This window comes from Jaculus jaculus, chromosome 4 (assembly GCF_020740685.1).
Source record: "Jaculus jaculus isolate mJacJac1 chromosome 4, mJacJac1.mat.Y.cur, whole genome shotgun sequence".
Classification (NCBI taxonomy): domain Eukaryota; kingdom Metazoa; phylum Chordata; class Mammalia; order Rodentia; family Dipodidae; genus Jaculus; species Jaculus jaculus.
The window spans coordinates 81,685,339-81,705,096 of NC_059105.1; the positions used below are offsets into that span (position 1 = coordinate 81,685,339).

Consider the following 19,758-nt stretch of genomic DNA (forward strand, 5'->3'; position numbering starts at 1 on the left):
AAGGTTGCTAAATAGGTAAGTAGAGGTTTGGAATACTGAGGGTGGAATGGTCTAAGTGGGGTCAGGGGAGAGGGATGGAGGAGAGGGTGGGTGGGAGGAGGGTTAATTTTAAAGATGTTATGAATAAGACATATGGAAACCTACATCTTTGTTAGCCAATATATATATATATATATATATTTTTTTTTTTTTTCAAAATGGTTTTGAGTTTTGGCAGAAGTATCCTGTGGGGGTGGATAACACTTGCCTCATAAGCCATAGATGGTTGCATAATGATTCCAGTGTCAAGAGTGGGATACCACCTAGTGAGTTGTTGGTCAGTGAGGTTACTGAGTCCCTCAAAATAATAAAGTCTGTTGCTAAGGCTCTTGGTTGCCTACCAGAAGTAGATGGTAAGACCCTATTGCTAAAGACACCACATGCTCCAGTTGAAGGACCCTAAGAAATCATGCTCCCAGGTCAGCCTGGACTATAATGAGATTACCTCCAAAAATAAATAAATTATAAATAAATAAAATCAAGCTAGAATCCCAGCATTTGAGAGGTAGAGGTAGGATGATTGGCATGAGTCCGAGGGCAGCCTTGGACTATAGAATGAGTTCTCATCACCTGGATAAAAGTAAGACTCTACCTGGATAAAATACAAAGAGTCAAAAAAAAAATTAATCCTCACATTGCCTACAAATTTAGCTTGGACATAGAGTGCTTGTTTTACCTGTGTGAGGCCCTTGATTCAAGCCTCAATACTGCAAATGAATAGAAAAGAAAAGAAAAGCAACAATCATAAAAATTTTACATTGTGTCCCATAGGTATATATAAATGTTTATTTGTTTTTAATATTAAAGAAAAACTTGCTTGAGTCTTCATGACAAATTTAACCTGGTATGAGTCTGGCTATTGCAACACCTGTCCTTTCTCAAACATCTGCTGGTACCAAGCAGACTTGAATATACTGTTTCTGCCTCAAAACTTTTTTCCCCATTTTTTTCTCACACACAACACTAGGTCTTCTAGCAAACCATGGCAACTTATTCATCATGGTCAGCATTAAATATTGGACCCCAGAGTAAAATTCTAGAGGGAATAGGTTCCCATTTTCCCTTACCATCATCTGTGGAACTTTATCTTTGCTTTTTCCTATCTTCTTGAAGGAATGAAGATGGCAGAGGAATGTGTTCAGGTTGGGTAAGTGAAGCATTTTCTGAAGCTGACATGATAGCAAGAAATTTTATACAACTCTTAGAAATTCAGAAGGAATTTGTAAAAGTTCCTTGAGCCTCATGAAGATTAATGCTCTATTATGTTCTGTTAACCTGGGGCAGAAATTGGAGTTAAATTTGCAGGGAGACTTGGGCAGATTTATGGCTACCTTTTAGATGAATAACATCCATGGTATTTCAGAAGTGCAGTCTGTATAGAGGCCCATCACAATGCACATGAACTCACTGTAAAATGCGCTGCAACACAGTCTAACTCACCTTGGGCACAGGGAGATCCCTTCAATTATTTCTAAAGCAGCTCATGGACCTGGAGCTAAAGGCTGCACTTCACAGTGGAGTCCATTCTGAACTTTGAATATGTTCCCTGATGCAGGTTGCCTAGACCTTTGCATGGTTTTTGTAAGTTCTTTGGCTCCACTTTCCTAAATGAACTGATTCACCAACTCCAAACCAAGAACCAAAGAATGAAAATTTCCATTGCTTATATTTGGATTTGCATTATGAACTACATCCCAAAGATATTATTCCCAATCCACAGGGGCACATCTTCTGAATATCTAATACAAAATCCAAGGAACATCCATCTGATCAAACATATTTAAGAAATCAAAATTACTTACCCATTATATGCATTCTTGTCACGTCTCATGGATCTACTAGAAGCAGGTAAAATTGAAGCCATGCTTCCTAGTATGTAGATCTCAGGAAAGAGAAATGTTGTGATTTGCCGTTAAATTAGAGAGATAATCATATGGTGTAACTCCAAAGTGGAATGACACCTTTCCTGAAAATTTATATTTCCTTCTGAAACTATTGATGGATGTCTTCCCCCAGCAGTAGTTCAGCAGAAATTTAAATTCTCCTATCAACATAAAAACACCATCACTGGCATCGCCTTTTATATCACAGCACAGCTCTCAGAGCATCATTCTCCAGGAAGACTGGCTCCCTTTGAAGGTGTGGCATGCTTTTCTTTGACCAGGTTGGTTAGCTTATTAACTGTTGACTTCAACACATCCCTGACATCTGACCTTAGTCCCCACATGGGTTTTGTGTGACAGACTTACTTGCATTGAGAAAACTGTATATGAATACAAGTCCTCTTTGAAAACTCTCTCCACCATCCCCAGATTATCTCAAAAAAATGTGTCCAGTACACGTGAGAACTTTCAGTTCTCAAACATTTTATCTTCCCATCCCACCCCACCCCTTGCCAACTTGTTTTTGCTCTTTGAATCGCAAGCAAGGAAAATGTCCAAAGTCAGGCCTGCAGATTGCCCCTTCTTCTGACCTTTGTCCCTCTGAGTTCACGCAATTTTGATAATTAAATGAAGCTTGTTTCCCAGAGCCTCTTCAGGTAGTTAAATTCTGGGTTGCTCTAAAATCCACTATGCCATGTTCCTGGTTGTCAATCCAGAGTAATTAATTATAACAGTATTTTCAGAAAAGAAAATATGTGTTATGAAATTCATGCATTTATAATCATTGGTGCAGGTCAGTAATCCCAGCACTAAGGAGTCTGAAGCAGGAGGATTGTAAATTTGAGGTCAGCCTGGGCAGAATAACAGGACTTTGTCTAAGGGAGGGAAGGATAGAAAGAGAGAGAGAGAAAGAGGAAGAAGAGGAGAGAGGAGAGAGAACAAAGAACTCACTACATTTGCTGATTCTTTTTATTTCCAGGTAGGGAAATATAGAAGATTCTAGAAGAATTGCATCATGATCCTCTTTTTTATATGAGCTCCCTTGGCAATCAGCTGACATTCTGTGCTGGGTAAGACTTTGGGAGCATTGGTGTCATAGATTGCAAGCAAATTAAAACCTTAAAATGTTCATAAGTGCTAACTGGAAGTGGGTACAAGTCATTTCACAAAATGCATGGATTTCTCTTTAATGTGCACAACAGTTTGGGTGCAAATGTCTGTGTCTTAAGTTATAAGTTGTTCTACTTCCTGCTGATAATCACTTTTGGAAAACTTAAATCCATTCTGGCCTCTTCAGGTCCATGGTAACCAGCCACCAAAATTTTCAGAATGGGAAAGAAGTAGGAAATTCCATGTCAAGGTATAATCAAGGTGGCTTCAATCCTGTAACTACTCAACATATCAAAAGATCCTATCAAACTTAACTTGAAAGGCTAGCAACACGTATGAAGCAAAATAAGCCTGACCATGGGTGTTTCCTAGGAACTTGGGGCTGTAATCCCTGGCTGTCATTTACATTTATACATGTGTCTCTTTCCTAATGACACTTTAAGCTGGGCTACCTGCTGCTTTTTCCCAGAAGTCACTGGTGACTCTGAGATTCAAATACCCACTGTCTGCCACTGGGCCCTCCACACTTTCAGCTGGAATTCCATGCCATTCCCTATTTATCTTTCGAGTATAATGAGGAAGACTACCAGTTTCCATCTGGCATGTACTACTGCCTCTGACAGGTGAAAGTGTTAGCAGATTTGATAAACATTATTAATTAGTTAAGTGAATTAATTAGGCTAATTAGCATGTCTGTTTCCAGATTCTGTTAGCCAATGACCTTGGTCACTAATAGTGTCAGGTAAAGCCTGCTAAGATGCATGGACTCTGTATAACAACCCTTTGATGATTAGTCATGGTCATCAATTCTGGTTAAGTTCAGAGTCGTATTAGAGCCTATGGTTAGTGTCTTCTGAGAAGTCTCAATTTTTTTTCTCTGTCTTCTGAACACATGTTCCTGCTTTAATTGCATGTTGTTTCATGACAGTTTCTTTTTTAGTTGACCATATCATCAAAGGTCAGTCACCTTTAAAGGAATGGGGGAAGGGTTTGTTTTTAAAAAGCATGCATGAATCAGGGAGTGCACCAAGCCAACTCAGGTCCAGCCAGCTCCTGGTGTTTTGCAAACACAGGCTGTGCTCCAGCAGAGCCCCGTGACTCTTCGGATCAGGGCCTGATGGTCAGGAGAGCACCTCAGCTGCACCAAAGCCACGTTCCATGTCTGCCTGGCCTTGGGGCACTTCATTTCCACAGTCTTCCACCACAGTGCCAGTGTCTTCATCGTCCTGCTACCGTGATGGCTCTGCCTTGGATGTGAAAGACCTGGTATGCAGCTGGGTAGCTGTAGATGTCTCCCCACTTCTGGATTTATGCCTAGTCCATAAGACTATACATATGGACTTAGAACTCTCCCTGCCTCCTTAAGCAGTGCTCTGCCATTCTGCAGAGGAGCATAGCTAGAAGTCTGGAGCTCTCAGAACCTTCCTACAAGGGCATGGAGACCTACCATGAGACAGACATGTGCTGAATCCTGAGACCATCTTGGAGAGTGTGAGGCATGAGGAGATATTTGTATGCTAGTGGGAAAAAGAGCTGAATGGGGAAGACTATGACTGGCACTATGAATGCGCAGGGGAGCGGCTACAAGGCCAGTCTGGCAAGGGAGTCAGGATTTTTCGTAGTGACTATGATGCCTGGATTGCATCTTGCAGAAAGATGTAACCTTGAGAACTACTGCTGAGCACGAGGATGGGATGAATGTTGGAGTCCTGTTCCTAGTCCAGGAAACTAGGTGTAAAATGCAGAGGTGACAGAAGATGCATCACATCACACTTAGGGAATGGTTGAAACTGACTCCTAGAAACTGCTTTTCCTAAAAAGCAGTGACTCCTCCCTGGGCCCACAGTATAACTAAGGCTGAATGCCTGGCGTCTGTGCCTTCACTTTGTGTCTGGACCTTGGCTGAAGGTGCCAAGGTAAGTTATTGTCTTTAACTTTAACCTTTCCTCTTGAGCCACCATGAGTTCCAGGAAGAGCAAAACCTTGTAGAAGAAACTGCACCCCTCCCCTCCACACATACCAGATAAGATTGTTTAACCATGCACCCTAAGTGATGAACAAATTAACAACTTCTCAATCCCCTTGTAAGACTGGAGCTGAGATAATGATGGGCTAATAATGGGCAGATGGGGACTTCTTAGTTGTTCAAGGCCTCTTGCCCTCTATTAAACCCAAACCTCTTGTCAGTACTCTGAAAACAGACTTGGGGTCACCAGATCCCTTTAGTTTTCTTCTTCTAGATGTGGCCACATTGAATAAATATCTTCTCTCTCTCTCTTCTTTTCTCTCTATTATCTTTTCACCATTACTTGTCCCTTTAATAGGCATACTGGAGACAGGTGGCCCAGTATAGCTTGTGAGAGCTGGTGGAGTGCCCTCCCCTGCTTTTGCCTTAAAAAACATCAATAAACCACTTGTGTGGTCACACCTATAATCCAGAACACAGGAGGCAGAAGTAAGAGGATCTCCACAAATCTGAGTTCAGCCTGGTCTATACAGAGTCCCAGGCCAACCAGACCTTCACTGTGAGTCCATATCTCAAAAATAAAATAAAAAAACGACATGATAACAACATAATGTAACACTATAACATAGCATAACGTAACATAAATCCCCCTCTGGTGAAATCTTGATGGGCAGTGCCAGAAGAGAAGAGAAGATGCCTTTGGGCATCTGCCACTTGAAGCAAGCCAACCCTGGGTAGAGAGGAAAGACTGGGTATCCCTAATGAAGCTGCTGGAACCACTTTGACTCCAGGGATTTCTGTTCATTGTAGCTGTCCTCAGCTGCTTTCTAGCAGGATTTGCAGAAGCAGAGAAACAAGAGTCTGAACTCTGCAGGACGTGAAGTCTGACACTTGGGAAACCCTCCCCAAACAGTGCATCTCCCTTTCCCTCCTTTTTCCTTGTCAGTCTGGAGGGTCATTTGAGTTGTTTTCATTCTTTTTGAACTAATTTGAGTTTCAGCAATTTATCTGACAGGAAATCTGAACTCTTTGTCTTTCAAGGCTTTTCTGAGTAATTAAAATTTTGTTGAAACATTTATGTGGCTGCTGTTTGATGGGACTTGCTTAGTGGAGCTTTTTCAAGCAAATTTGGAGTCCTACTGAACTATTTAGGTGTTTGCTGGTATGAAAAGAAAGCTTTATTTCTGTAATGCTGTATTGGTAACTATCAGGGAAAGGATATAAGGTACATAGAGAAATAAGGTTATTGAGGACATATCTATTGTCATTTGTATAGCCATGGAAAATATGAAGTCTGCACTATCTTGGTACACCCTGGGGTGACTACTAGCTAACTAGTCTTTAGCAAACTTGAGATTTGTCTAGGAGTATACTCTAAATTCATGGAAGTGTTTTATGCATCATTTGTCTCTATTAGTCTATGTTTGGGATTGATTTCATGGAGGCTAAAAAATTCCAATGGCTGTAGTGACAGTCCACTTAGAGATGTATCTGGATGAAGGTCCCTTGGACAAATGCTCCTTCCATCCTATGCTGGGTAATATGAGGTGACTAGTGCCTTAATGGACAGGTAGCACTCCCATAAGAACATACCTGTTCCCTGGCTGAATGAAACTCTTACAGTTACTCTGGGAGGTGCACATAAGGGTTGGCCACACATTGAGTACCCCACACTCTTTCATGTTGGGATTTCCTGAGACATATGAAACAGGACTCTGTAAAGGAATTCCCATTAAGCAGCACATATACCAACACAAAATGCGCTCCTAGCGATAGGCCTTGCTACAGCCATCAGGGTGAGGAGTAATACTAAAACTCAGTCTGAACCTAGAATCTCTCAAAAGAACTGAGTAGAAAACTTGTGACCACTTCATTTTGCATTTCTGGAATTATCGCACATTAAAATTATTATTCTTTTTTAATTTTTAAATTTTATTTATTTAGTTGACAGAGCAAGGGGAAGAGAAAGAGAATGAGAGCACCAGGGCCTCCAACCACTGCAGACGAACTCTGGACATGTACACCCTCTTGTACATCTGGCTCACGTGGATCATGGGGAATTGAACCTGAGTTGGTTTTTCAGGCAAACACCTTAACCACTAAGCCATACCTTCAGCCCTAAAATTATTATTCTTGATATGCCTAATTTAAAACATGCAATTTTTAGGCTTACAGAGGTTGTTGCCAATCTCCCTGTTTGTTTGTGTTTTCCTTTTTGCTGTACCTTGAAACATCACTTATGCAAGGAGTTTATCTCAGTCAGGTCTAAGTAAAATACACACACACACACACACACACACACACACACATATACACATGATATTAATTTAATTATTAATTTTAAGCTTCCTGGTAGAATGGCTAGGATCCAGCACTTTCAAGTGCTAATTCTGAATATTGAAGCCTATAAAAAAAAAAAATTAAGTGGTAACTAGGTTGACCATAATCCAAATGTTGTTTATAAGGTTTTTTAATGCTTTATATTCAAAGCAATTAGACTGATGTATGTTTAGCAAAGTTTACAAAAAAGCTAAACTTAAAAGACAAGAATGTAATGTTTTATGTTTCCTGTTAATTTTATGAGGTTTTTAACAGAATTGGGCTCATTTAAATTTTTGTTTAGTTTCAAATCTTTAAGTGACCACTTTATAGCTCTTGTTACATAGGGCAGCCATATGTGAAATACACCTATGCACAAGGTTTATAGTCATTCATATTTTCCAAAAATATCATAAAAATGTTTCAAAGTGTAAATATGTATGAGGGTGTTTCTTGATTTAGTGTCTGGACTAAAGCTAGAGCCTGCTAAGAAGGTTCTTTCTATCCCCTTAATGAGATAATGTACTTAACCCTCCAGAAGACCCTGCTTTGATGCAGGCACTTGCCCATCTTCACTGGGACACCTGCTCACCTTTGTGAGTTCTAACTTAAAAAGCAAAACTTTCTCTTTTCTCTCTTTTTATGTCTTCTTTGGATCTTGGCCAAAATCCTGACACTCTGAATTTTCTCACTGTTTGTCCAAGGGAAACCTCTGCCTTATCTCATATAGCTACTTGCTGACTTTTGCTGAACCTGGCAGCTTTCTGGATCCTAACTCAGTATGATTTTTTTTCTCTTCCTCTTACCCACCTTTCAGTAGCTGCTGAAGTGCACAGTGTGGTGGTGTGACTATGAATGAATGTCACTGTGGTGTTTTCATTCAGGTATCCCCTATAAGCTTAGGTATTCTGACTGCTAGGTTTCCAACTGATGGCAATTTGGGAATTAACACTTCCTGATGTTATAGCCAGCTATCTTCCCCTTGCTAGTGTTTGGAACACTCTACTGCTATCTACCTTCTGCTCATGCCATCATTTTCCCCTGCTTCCCCTCAACTCTAAGCTGAAATAAACATTTTTTTTCCAACAAGCTGCTCTTGGTCAGGTGATTTCTGCCAGCAATGTGAACCTGACTGCAACAGTAAAATTAATACCAAGAGTGGGGTCATTGCTTCTAGAAACCTGACTGCCTGGCTTTTGGCTTTTTAGAGCTGATTTTCAAGAGGAATGTAGAAGGATTTGAAATATTGGCCTAAGAGGCACTTTGCAGTGCTGTTACAGCTTGATGGACCATTCTGGTCAGAGTGGAAAGACTTGAATGAAGTAAGAACTATAGACTTTAAGGTTTGGCTTATGAGGGAAGAAAGAACTTTGCCTGGACTGGGTTAGAAGCAGTTTGTGTGAGAGATTTGCTGTTATGCCTGTGTCCTGAGAACTTGTACAAGGTTTCATTGCATAGAAATGGACTGATGTGAGCATAGGGGTATGGCACAGAAAAAATGAAATCTTTGGGTCCAAACTGCTGCCCGTTCAGCTGCAATTGTATGAGGGATTCCAACCATTGAGATTGGGCCAGCTGAGCTGCACTGGGACAACAGAAAGAATGCGGTCTTTTGAAGGGAACTGAATGCTGGAGGAGTGTCCTTTTCTTCAAGGTCTGTTTTATTCCCCCCTGGATTAACAAATTGGCACCCTATGTGGTATTATGAAGTATAATAAATGCAAGAAAGAGAGGGTCATTGAATTTGCAACATGGTTTTGTATTTTTGGCAATGGAAATGGGAAGTATGGAGCAGGTTTGTTGGATTACCTGTGTGTAGGCCCAGTGGAGCCATGAGGATGAACTATGGGTTGCAGCAGAAACCCATTGGAGACACCAAGACTATGGGATAGATTCCAAGAATAGCTGCCAGCACTGGATGAAGTTTTCTGGGAATGTGAACAGCTTAGCTGGAGGAGCAGAATTGGAACTCCAGAGGCTTGTCAGAGGTTAGAATTATCTGAATTGGATACTTGACACTGGTCAGTTATTGGACTTGGAGCTACAGAGTTTGATGTTTGCCCTGATGTTGATGTTTTAAACCTTGTATTGGTTGAATATTTCTTTGCTATGCCCTGTACAATCTTTTGAGGTATGAATGTTTATTCTGTGACATTATGTTTTTTTGGGGGGGAGGGGGGTTGTATTGTGGCTCATTTAAAAGGTCTTAGACTACCAGAATGTTTGAATATCATTGGGATTGTTTAAAAACTATTGGGACTTCTAAAACTGGATGAATGCATTGTATTTCACATCATGTATTGTGATCAGTGTATGGGGGCCAATGTTGACAGAATTGGTACTTGGAACTGAAGATGTCTCCCAGAGTTGTAAACCAAATTTTATGGCCTATTCTGGTGAGATTTTTAAAGTGCTAAGTGCAGAGAGAATTGTGTTGGCTTATGAATGTTCAAAGGGGAAGAAAAGACAACAAAGAACTTTGTTGGAATTGGTATGCTGGCGTAAAGGGTGGCTGCATTTTACTGCCCATATTCAGAGAGTTTGAACAAGGTTGAATTTGAAAGAAATGAACTAATGTGCTTGACAGAAGGTATAAAACCAAAAGATATAAGATTTACAGTTGGAAAAATTCAAACACATTTAAAGTTACTGGCACAGAGACAGGTTTTAGGTTACTGACGATGCTATTGTCAGATTAACTGCTTTATATTGAAACAATGAAAAGGATGCATAAGGTGAGGTCCAGCCAGGAAAGACTGAATGGTAGAAATGCAAACTCTTTTTAAAGATGACTAGAAGGAAGTATTTTGAAGGTCGAAGGTCAAAATTTATTTGCTACTGTGATTAACAGATGTCTGTGTCACTGCACATGTGGTAAACATTTTGGATGCATGAAAAATACTTGGAAGTGGGTCATGAAGTGTACACAGTTCCAAAGCCACTGCTGAGATGCATGTGAAACTAGGAAATGTTCTTGTGTGGCTAGTGAAGCCATTGTCTGAGTTAAATAGAAGCTTCTGCTGAGATGAGGCATGGGGAAACAGGATATCCCTGTTTTAAAGGCTCTAAAGGCCAATGTATGGAGTTAAAGATGGAATGTGGTTTGGAATGGAGATCAAAGGTGCACTGGACATACCAGGACTCTGCTAACACTACCATGAAACACTACTGGCTCAAGATGGACATTTTCCCTGGCTACTCAGGGCAGGTGGAGGGATGGAAATTGGATATCCAGAGACTGCTCTCACTGGTTATAGATAATGGACTTGAACTGAAGATGTTTGATATTTACATAATGGTTATTGATTTTGTATTGACCAGTTTCTCATTGTTATACCTTAGCTCAATGGAAATGTTCATTCTGTGCCATTATATGTTGGAAGTATGTGACTTGTTTTGATTTTACAGAACTCACAGTTAGGAGACTGCCTTGAATCTCAGGTAAGACTTGGGACTTTGGAACAGTCTCAAAGTTGTAAAGCTTATGGAGACACTGAAACTGAACTAAATACAATTTATTTTGTGGTATGGTGAGCATGTCTTTAATGGTCTTTTCCTCATGTCCAATAGTAAAGCTTTTTCAGTCTTTTGATCATTCTCTAAGAATTCATTTTCCAGTATATTGCAGATACCACAAGTACTTTATGAGAGAAGAATGCTATATAAAGTGTACAATTATTTCCTTTACAGTGCAGATGGACTATAGGTTAATGTTATTATATACCTATGCAAAGAAGAGATAGCTTTTCTTCTATTGTCCATTTAATCTTCTTCACTATTCCCATCCTTCCGGAGTTGGGACAGACACTAGTGACAGTACACTTGCCATTCATTTTCTTTGAGATAAATGTATAAATAAGTACATCTTATTTTATCCTGCCCACTGCTCCTATGTGAGGTGACAGTAACTGTATTAGGTATATAGAGTGGGGCTTACTTGATTCCTTAGTAATTAAGAGAAAGAGTGTTTTTACTGTCATTTGACTCTATAAAGAAGTTACCCATCAGACATTGTCTACTACTTTTTGTAAGAAATATAGAGATACTTGGACACAGTCCATGAGTTCTGAGATGCAGGTAGGCTATCTAGCCTTGGTGGAGTATGGCGCTCATCCTCTGTCCATGTTGAATGTGGCCTGACTTAGGTGTGGAACTTCTCCTTAAGACTTAAGAGTTTCAGCCTCTCTAGGCTATATGGCTGGAAAAAGACTATGAAAAGTGATATTGTTACCACTTGAATCTGAAATGTCATCAATAGGTTCAAGTTTGGATGATTGATCCCTAGCTGGTGGCACAATTATGGGAGGTTCTATAAATTTGGAAAGAGGGGGCCTAACCGGCAGAAGTAAGTCACTAAGGGAGGGCCTTTGTAGGTTGCTTGGCTTCAGATTCCTCACTTGATATGTACGTGTGTATGTGTGTGTGTGTGTGTGTGCGTGTGTGTGTGTGTGTGTGTGTGTGTATGTGTGTGTGTGTAATTTCTTGAGGTAGGGTCTTACTTTATACCAGGCTGACCTGGAACTCATTATGTAGTGATTATTATATCCATTATAAATTTTATAAGACAGAGAATTGTATCCCTAGTAAGAACACCACACAGTACAATGTTGGGAATGCTATGCAGCCCAAGCTGCCCCTGGTTATCCTTCCTCAGCCTCCGACATGATAGGATTACATATGTGCACCACCGCTAGTGGCTGCACTTGTCTTCTTTGAGGTGTTTTCCCTCTTAGTTCTATTAAAATGCAGTGCTGTCTGCAGTAGATTCTCAAGCAGGATCATGCAAAGGAATAGTAGGTGAAGGCTGTACCATGAACAAGTTACTCTGGCATGGTCTAGTGGAAGCTGACTTGTATTGAAGCCACAGGGATGATTCCATATGTATCCCAAAGCTTTGCACCAGACTGCAGCCTCCTGTTTTCAGTCCAAGGGTGCTAAAGTACCATGGCCATGTTATAAAAATGTTTATGATTATGTATGAGATGAAGAAATAAAAACCAAGGCCAGATTTCCCAAGCCTCACAGAACACTGACATCTGGAATCTTTATAACATACAAATTTCCTTTAGGAAAATAACTCTTCTTGATTTATAAACTTTTGATTTTTTTTCCCCCAGAAATATTCTCCATAATATTTAAAACATGTATAGTTAAGGATTTCTATTTGGAAAATAATACATTTAAATAATAAATGAAAGCACAATTTCAAATTGTGTGATCATTTGTTTATAAGAAAGAATGATTTTATTATTGTCAACCATTCTACAGAAGTTGTTTCTAGTTAGGAGATTCCACATGGAAGGTGTTATATATATCATCTGGGTCTTGATTATAAAGCAACTACTCTGTGGTAAGTGAATGTTGTGTTTTGAACTAAAATGTCTTACATTGGCTCATGTGTTAGAAAACAATTGGTCTCCAGCTGGTGCCACTCTTTTGGGAGGCTATTGAACCTTTAAGAGGAGGGGCCTAGCTGGTTTAAGTAGGTCACTAGAAAGGAGCCTTTCAAGGTGATGGCCTGTGGTGGTTTGAATTAAGTGTCCCCCATAAACTCATGTGTTCTGATTGCTTGGTGACCAGCTGATTGCAATTTGAGAATTAGAACCTCCTGGATGAGGTAAGTTGTTGGGGGCAGGCTTATAGGTGTTATAGTAAGCTTCCCCTTGCCAGTGTTTGGCTCACTGTCCTGCTGCTATTGCCCACCTGATATTTGCTTGGAAGTGATGTCCATTTTCTTCTCATGCCATAAGTTTTCCTGCCATCATGGAGCTTCATCTTGAGTTTATAAGCCAAAATAAATCCTTTGCTCCCATCAGCTGCTTTTGGTCAGATGATTTTTTCCAGCAACTAAAAACTAACTTCAACAGTAAATTGGTACAAAAAGTGGGGTAATAGCTGTTAGAAATCTGATGGTGTGGCTTTTGGCCTTTTGAAACTGATTTGTGGGAGGAATGTGGAAGGATTTGAAACCTTGATCTAAGAAACAACTTATACTACTGTAAGTACAGCTTGATAGAGTGTTCTGGTCAAATTTAAAAATATGAATGCAATAAGAACTATGGACTATGAGGTTTGGCTTATTATGGTGCAGTAGTTTGAATGTACGTCTCCCAATAATCTCAGGTGTTTTATTAAAACTTAGATTTCCAGCACCTTGTCTGGTAAAGTCACTAGGTGCTGATCCTGAGGTCCAGCCCCAAGGTGTGTTTGGGGTTGGATCTGATTCCAGCCTAAAGCTGTAAGAGGCAATCTGAGCTCAGCCAAGGTTTCACTTGCTGCCTGCCAGTTTTCTGGTGTTTTGCTGTTGTTTTTGTGCTTGCTTATGGGGCTGGCTATTTGGTGGTATCTCTGCTTGGAGAGGACCAGCTTCTTCTGTCATTGATGAAACTTTCCTCTGATTTGTAAACTGAAATAAAATCCTTTCCTCCCATAAGCTGTGTCTGTTTGGAAGTTCATCCCAGCAACATGGAGCTGACTACAATAAAAAGGAGAAAGAACTTTGTTAGGTCTGGGCTAGAAGTAGTTTGTGTGAGAGGCTAGCTCTATTCTTCCTATCTCCTGAGAACTTATACAGGGTTGCACTGCATAAAAATGTACTGGTATGAGCAGATGGATATGGCACAGAAAGAAATGAAATCTTTGGGTTGAAATTGTCACCTATTCAGCTACAATTGTTTCAGAGATTACAAATATTGTGATTGGGCCAGCTGATCTGCACTGGGATAGCAGGAAGAGCACTCTTTGAGGGACCTGAATGCTGAAGGTGTGTCTTCCTCTTCAAAGTTGATTTTACTTCTACCCTGTATTAACAAGTTGGCAGCCCCCTGGTACTATGGAGTATAACAAATTCAGGAATGAGAGGGTTATTGAATTTGCAATGCAGTTTTGATTTTTGGAAATTGCCATGGGTAATGAGAGGTAGGGTTGTGGTAAGTCCTTTCATGAAGACTGATGGAGCCATGAGAATGAATCACAGGTTGCAGTGAAGACCCAAGGGAGATGCCAGGACTATGGGAGAGCTGCCAAGGAGAACTGCCAGTATGGGATACATTGTTCCTCAGGCTGTTAGCAGCATGGTTGGAAGGGTAGAATTTGAACTCCAGAGACTCATCACTGATTAGAATTATTGATCTTAGTGACTTGTCACTGGTTAGAATTGTTGAACTTGGAATTAAAGAATTTGCTGTTTTCCATCTATATCTTAAATCTTGAATTACTTCAATCTTTCTTTGTCCAATGCCATCTTCTGCAGTGTATTTATTTTGTGCCATTATGGTTTTCTTTTTCTGGTATTATGGCCTTTGGGGATGTTTGAACACCACTGATGCTGTAAAAACTATATGTACTTTAAAGAAATATTTATTTATTTATTTGAGGGAGAGAGAGGGAGAGAGATACTGGCCATGCCAGGGTCTCTAGTCACTGAAAACGAACTCCATATATATGTACCCCCTTTTGCATCTGGCTTATGTGGATCCTGGGGAATCAAACCAGGGTCCTTAGGCTTTACAGGCAAACACCTTAACTACTAAGCCATCTCTCCAGCCCTATAGGTACTTTTAAAGTTGAACTGAATGTATTACATTTTACATAGTAGATGGTCATCAGTTTATGGAGGCCAGGGGCAGAATGTGGTGGTTTGAATTAGGTGTCCCCCATAAACTCATGCATTCTGAATGCTTGATCACCAGCTGATTACAATTTGGGAATTAAATCCTCCTGCAGGAGTTATACTGTTGTGGACAGGCTTACAGGTATTATAGCTAGCTTCCCCTTGACAGGGTTTGGCACACTCTCCTGCTGCTACTGTCCATATGATATTTGCTGGGCGGTGATGTCCAGCTTTTGTTCATGTAATGTTTTCCCCTGCCATTATGGAGTTTCACCTCAAGTCTATAATCCAAAATAAATAACTTTCTTCCCATCAGATTGGTTAGGTGTTTATTGCTAGCAACACAAAGCTAACTACAATGTAGCCTAACCTCTGGTTGCTGCATCACTCTATTTCCTGGTCTATAATGGCATGAACAGCTTCCACCCCTCTTTCCCACCACTAAGAACCAAGCTGCTCCACCATTCCTACCCTGATATAACAAACTGAAACCAGGAGACAACTCTTTCTTCTCTTAAGTTGCTTGTGTCAGTTGTTAAGGTCATAGTTTTTCAAAAGAAACTAATAGAGAACAATTGGCGGCAAAGAAATGGGGTTGTTATTGCTATCAAACTTGATCATGTGATTATTAGACCTTTGAAACAGAGAATAATTTGGAAAAGTCTAGAAATGCAGAGGGGAAAATCCCTAGAATATCTTAAGCAGATATTAATGGACAATTTCTGGTGTTGAGAAAAACAGGATTTTGATAAATATAAGGACAGTGAAATCCAGGCTCAAGAAGTTTGGATATTGTTGCAGTCCGGTTCGCATTGCTGGTAGAAATCACCCAACCAAGAGCAGCTTCTGGGAAAAAGAGGTTTATTTGGCTTACAGGCTCAAGGGGAAGCTCCACGATGGCAGGGGAAAACGATGGTATGAGCAGAGGGTGGACATCACCCCCTGGCCAACAGAAGATGGACCACAGCAACAGGAGGGTGTGCCAAACACTGGGATGGGGAAACTGGCTATAAAGCCCATAAGCCCACCCCCAACAATACACTCCCTCCAGGAGGCATTAATTCCCAAATATCCATCAGCTGGGAACTTAGCATTCAGAACACCTAAGTTTATGGGGGACACCTGAATCAAACCACCACAGATATGAATAACGATTCTATTGGTTATTGGACTAGTGGACATTTGTATTACATTCTGGCAAGGAGTATGTCCTGAAAACTTGAGTGAGGCTGAATTTAAAAGTAATAAACTAATTAAGTTAGAGGAAATTTTAAGTGTACATAACTTTCAAGAAGTGGCATAGTTATTTATGAATGCTTTGTCCAGGTTTGTAGTGAAAACTGGAAGCAAAAAATAGAACAGAAAAAAAAAAATTAAGTGAAGCTGGGTCAGAAAAAGCATACCAACACATTTAAATCAGAACGAAGAGGCCATAGTTGTTAAAGAGATTATTAGCATTAATAATGAAAAACCAATAATTTTCACTAGAACAATAGGAAACATAATCTAAGCACATTTTAGGAAGTAGGAAGACATCAGTCATCACAGGTTCCAACTAATTTGACAAATTTTCATTTAAAAAGTGAGCTCCATTGGGGCACCTTGTTGGTAAAGGGATTCCTGGATCAGGCTTTTCCCAAGTTCAGACACTCAGGTACTGAGGGGTCAGGGGTGCAACTACTGGTCCAGCTGTTAGAAGCACTTGGTACTGTCTGGAGCGGGGCAGCTGGTTTTGCCAATATGCAAGATGCAAGTTACTGGGGTCATGGAGGCTTGCACCAAAATTTTTATGAAAAACTAATGAGGCTAGGCAGTGTGTAGCAGACTGAGAGACTCTTGAGAGGCTGTTGGATGAAGCTGTGAGGCCTAAATTCTGGTGGAGATTCCAGAATGTTAGCAGTGCCAGGAATGTGGAACATCTACTGAGGACAGCTCCAGGGACTAAGTGGAGTCGTTCCAAAAGCGAGGCCATGTGAACTACAAACATCAAGGCCATAAAGGCCTAATGGAATTCACATCATACCACCACATCCCTGGAATGACAGACATGGAGCTACAGGATTTAATGTTTACCCTGATGGGTTCCTTGTTGCTATCCTCCCAGTCCTCCCAGAAGAGAGTTTGAATTTTGACTTTTAAACAGTGTTAGTAAGACTGGGGACTCTTGAAGCTGGGTTGAATGCATTTTTATATTATAGAATGGCCATGAGCCTTTGAGAACCAAAGAAGTAATGTTATTATTGGAACCTAAAGTATACTCCACAGGCTCACTAGAAACAAACAAACAAACAAAAATGATGTTTTACATCAATACCAAAAAAGAATAAAGTTTTAAAGTTTTCTTCTGCGTTCAAAATAACCACCTTTGTGGATGGCAATCTGAAGGAGAAGGAAGACTTACTGAAACAAAGATGATTTTGATAACACCAATGTTAATTCAGATTAATCTGGGCTGGACTTGAGTAGGCAGTTTCTGTGCTGCATATCATTTAATCCTCACAACAACCACCATGAGATGAGCATTTTTAAAACAATTTTTAAAATTTATTTATTTTAGAAAAAAAGGCAGGTAGAGAGTGAGAGAGAACAGGCACACCAGGGCCTCTAGCCAATGCAAATGAACTCCAGATGCATGTGCCACCTTGTGCATCTGGCTGGTGTGGGCAGTGGAAAATCGAAACTGAGTCCTTAGGCTTTTCCCACAAGGGCCTTAACTGCTAAGCCATCTCTCCAGCCCAAGATGAGCATTTTTATTTCCTTGATTTTCAGATAAGGTAATGGGAGTTGAGAGAGGCTAAATGAGCCAGGATCCTACAAGAAGCCTGAGATTGGAATTCCTACAGAACCATAAATTTGGGGAAGAAGCTCTTTTCATCTAGACAATACAGGCAAATGTTGGAGTCTATCAGAAGACAAGTGTCCAAGGAGACTGGCATTCACAAGAGAAGGGATTTGAGGGCTGGAGGGATGGCTTAATAGTTAAGGCGTTTGCCTGCAAAGCCAAAGGACCCAGGATCAATTCCCCAAGACCCACGTTAGCCAGACGCACAAGGGAGCACAGACATCTAGAGTTCATTTGCAGTGGCTGGAGGTCCTGACATGTTCATTCTCTCTCTCTCTCTCTCTCTCCCTGCTCTTTCTCTGTCAAACAACTAAAAAAATTTTTTTTTAAAGAAAGGATTTAATCTGCATCTTCAAGAGAAGTAGGATGCCAGTTTAGTGAGTATTTCTGCAAAATTTGACCCTGAGGGTTGTTTTACTTCTAGGAAATACCTCCATCCTACAGCTGACTTCAAAATCATCTTGTTGCCAAATATTAACCTGACCTTGAAAAGTTGCCCCCAGTACTTTGTTTACCTCTCCTCTGGCTCACCATTTCCCTATAGTTTTACATCAAAAGCTGAGCCCAGTTCAACACACAGTCAGCAGCAAGGTCCATACTTCTAGCATGGTCCCTGAAAGTGAGACAAAGACACACAGCCAAAGGCTGCTACTGTGCCTACCTCGTGGGCTTACTGGCTGCCCGTCCCTCACCCTGCCAGTGACCTGGGCCTTGGAGGAAAGCCTGTGTTTGTTTTTGAACACTGGGTACAGGAACATGCCGTGCACTGGGAAAGCAGCCCCCCTGGGGGAAGCAGTTCTGTAAATCTGCACAACCCACTCCTTGAGTAGAGTGGGCAAAGTTTCTTAGAACTCAACAAAAGTTCTGTCCTAACTGGCTCACAAATGAGTCACGTTACTGAGGTCGCTATCCAGGAGGGCACAGGCGGGACAACGCAGCCAACATCTTCTGAAGGGAGAATCCTAGGCCCTACAAGTCATGCCATCGTAGAGCTGATTGATTTCAACTTGGGTTTAGCTGAGTGGAAGAGAACAGTGTGTTTTATGGCACTCCCAACACTACAGTGAAATACATTGGCTAAACAATAACTCTTTGCTAAAGAGTTAGAAACCCTGGGTTATGCAATGATGGTTCCATCCGCTTTTCTGTTAATGCTTCACCTTAGTTATGTCATGACTTTTCAAAAGTGTCATTCTTCTAAACGCTTCACCTTGGCTTTGCTGTTTATTTTCTGTTCTTTCAGTGATTGATTGCTGATGGCCATGCCTCTGTGCTACTTATCATATTAAAATTTCTTTTGTAAAGGAGATGAAACATGAATAGTAAACATGAGCATATAATAGTGTCTGTAGTTGTCACACAAATGTCAAACATTGTTAACATGATGCCATTGATTTTTTAAAAAAGAAAGATTTCATTAAAGTCCTACCTCCTTCCTTACCATAGATTATCTTTGCTTGCTCCTCAAAAGAAATATGTGAAAGAATTTTCACTGTTCTGAAAGTAGGACATTGATAAATTTCTTTTGAGGGGCAGATTTTAAATGTTTACTTTTAAGTAGGTATGTATAATTTCACAAGCAGAATTAAGCTATTTACATATGAGCATATATACACTAAATACAACATTCAATTATATACATAGTACTATATAATACACATTAGGTAAATATAAATGATAGTGCAGGCTGAGTACCTTATCCATTATGCTGATGAACAGAATTTTTCAGTTTTTTCACAGTTTTGAATATTTACATGTAAATAGTGAGATTTCTTGGGTGTGATGCCTAAGTCAAAACACAAAATTTAATTATGTTTTATATACATGTAGCCTAAAAGTTCTTTTATATAATTTTTCAGATAATTTTGTACAGGAGGGGCTGGAGAGATGGATCAGCAGTTAAAGGCACTTGTTTGCAAAGACTATCAGCCTGGGTTTGATTCACCAGTACCCATGTAAAATAAAACCAGATGCACAAAGTGGCACA

At 40.3% G+C, this 19,758-nt stretch overlaps 1 protein-coding gene across 1 annotated transcript in view; it reads right to left on the reverse strand.

The window, feature by feature from the left end:
- Positions 1–1,903, reverse strand: part of Upp2 (uridine phosphorylase 2) — a 43,349-nt gene extending 41,446 nt beyond the window's left edge. The window contains exon 1 of the mRNA XM_004651861.3: positions 1,842–1,903. Coding sequence (XP_004651918.3) covers positions 1,842–1,903 — 62 coding nt within the window. The remainder of the gene's footprint in view (positions 1–1,841) is intronic.
- Between the last annotated feature and the right edge of the window lie 17,855 nt (positions 1,904–19,758).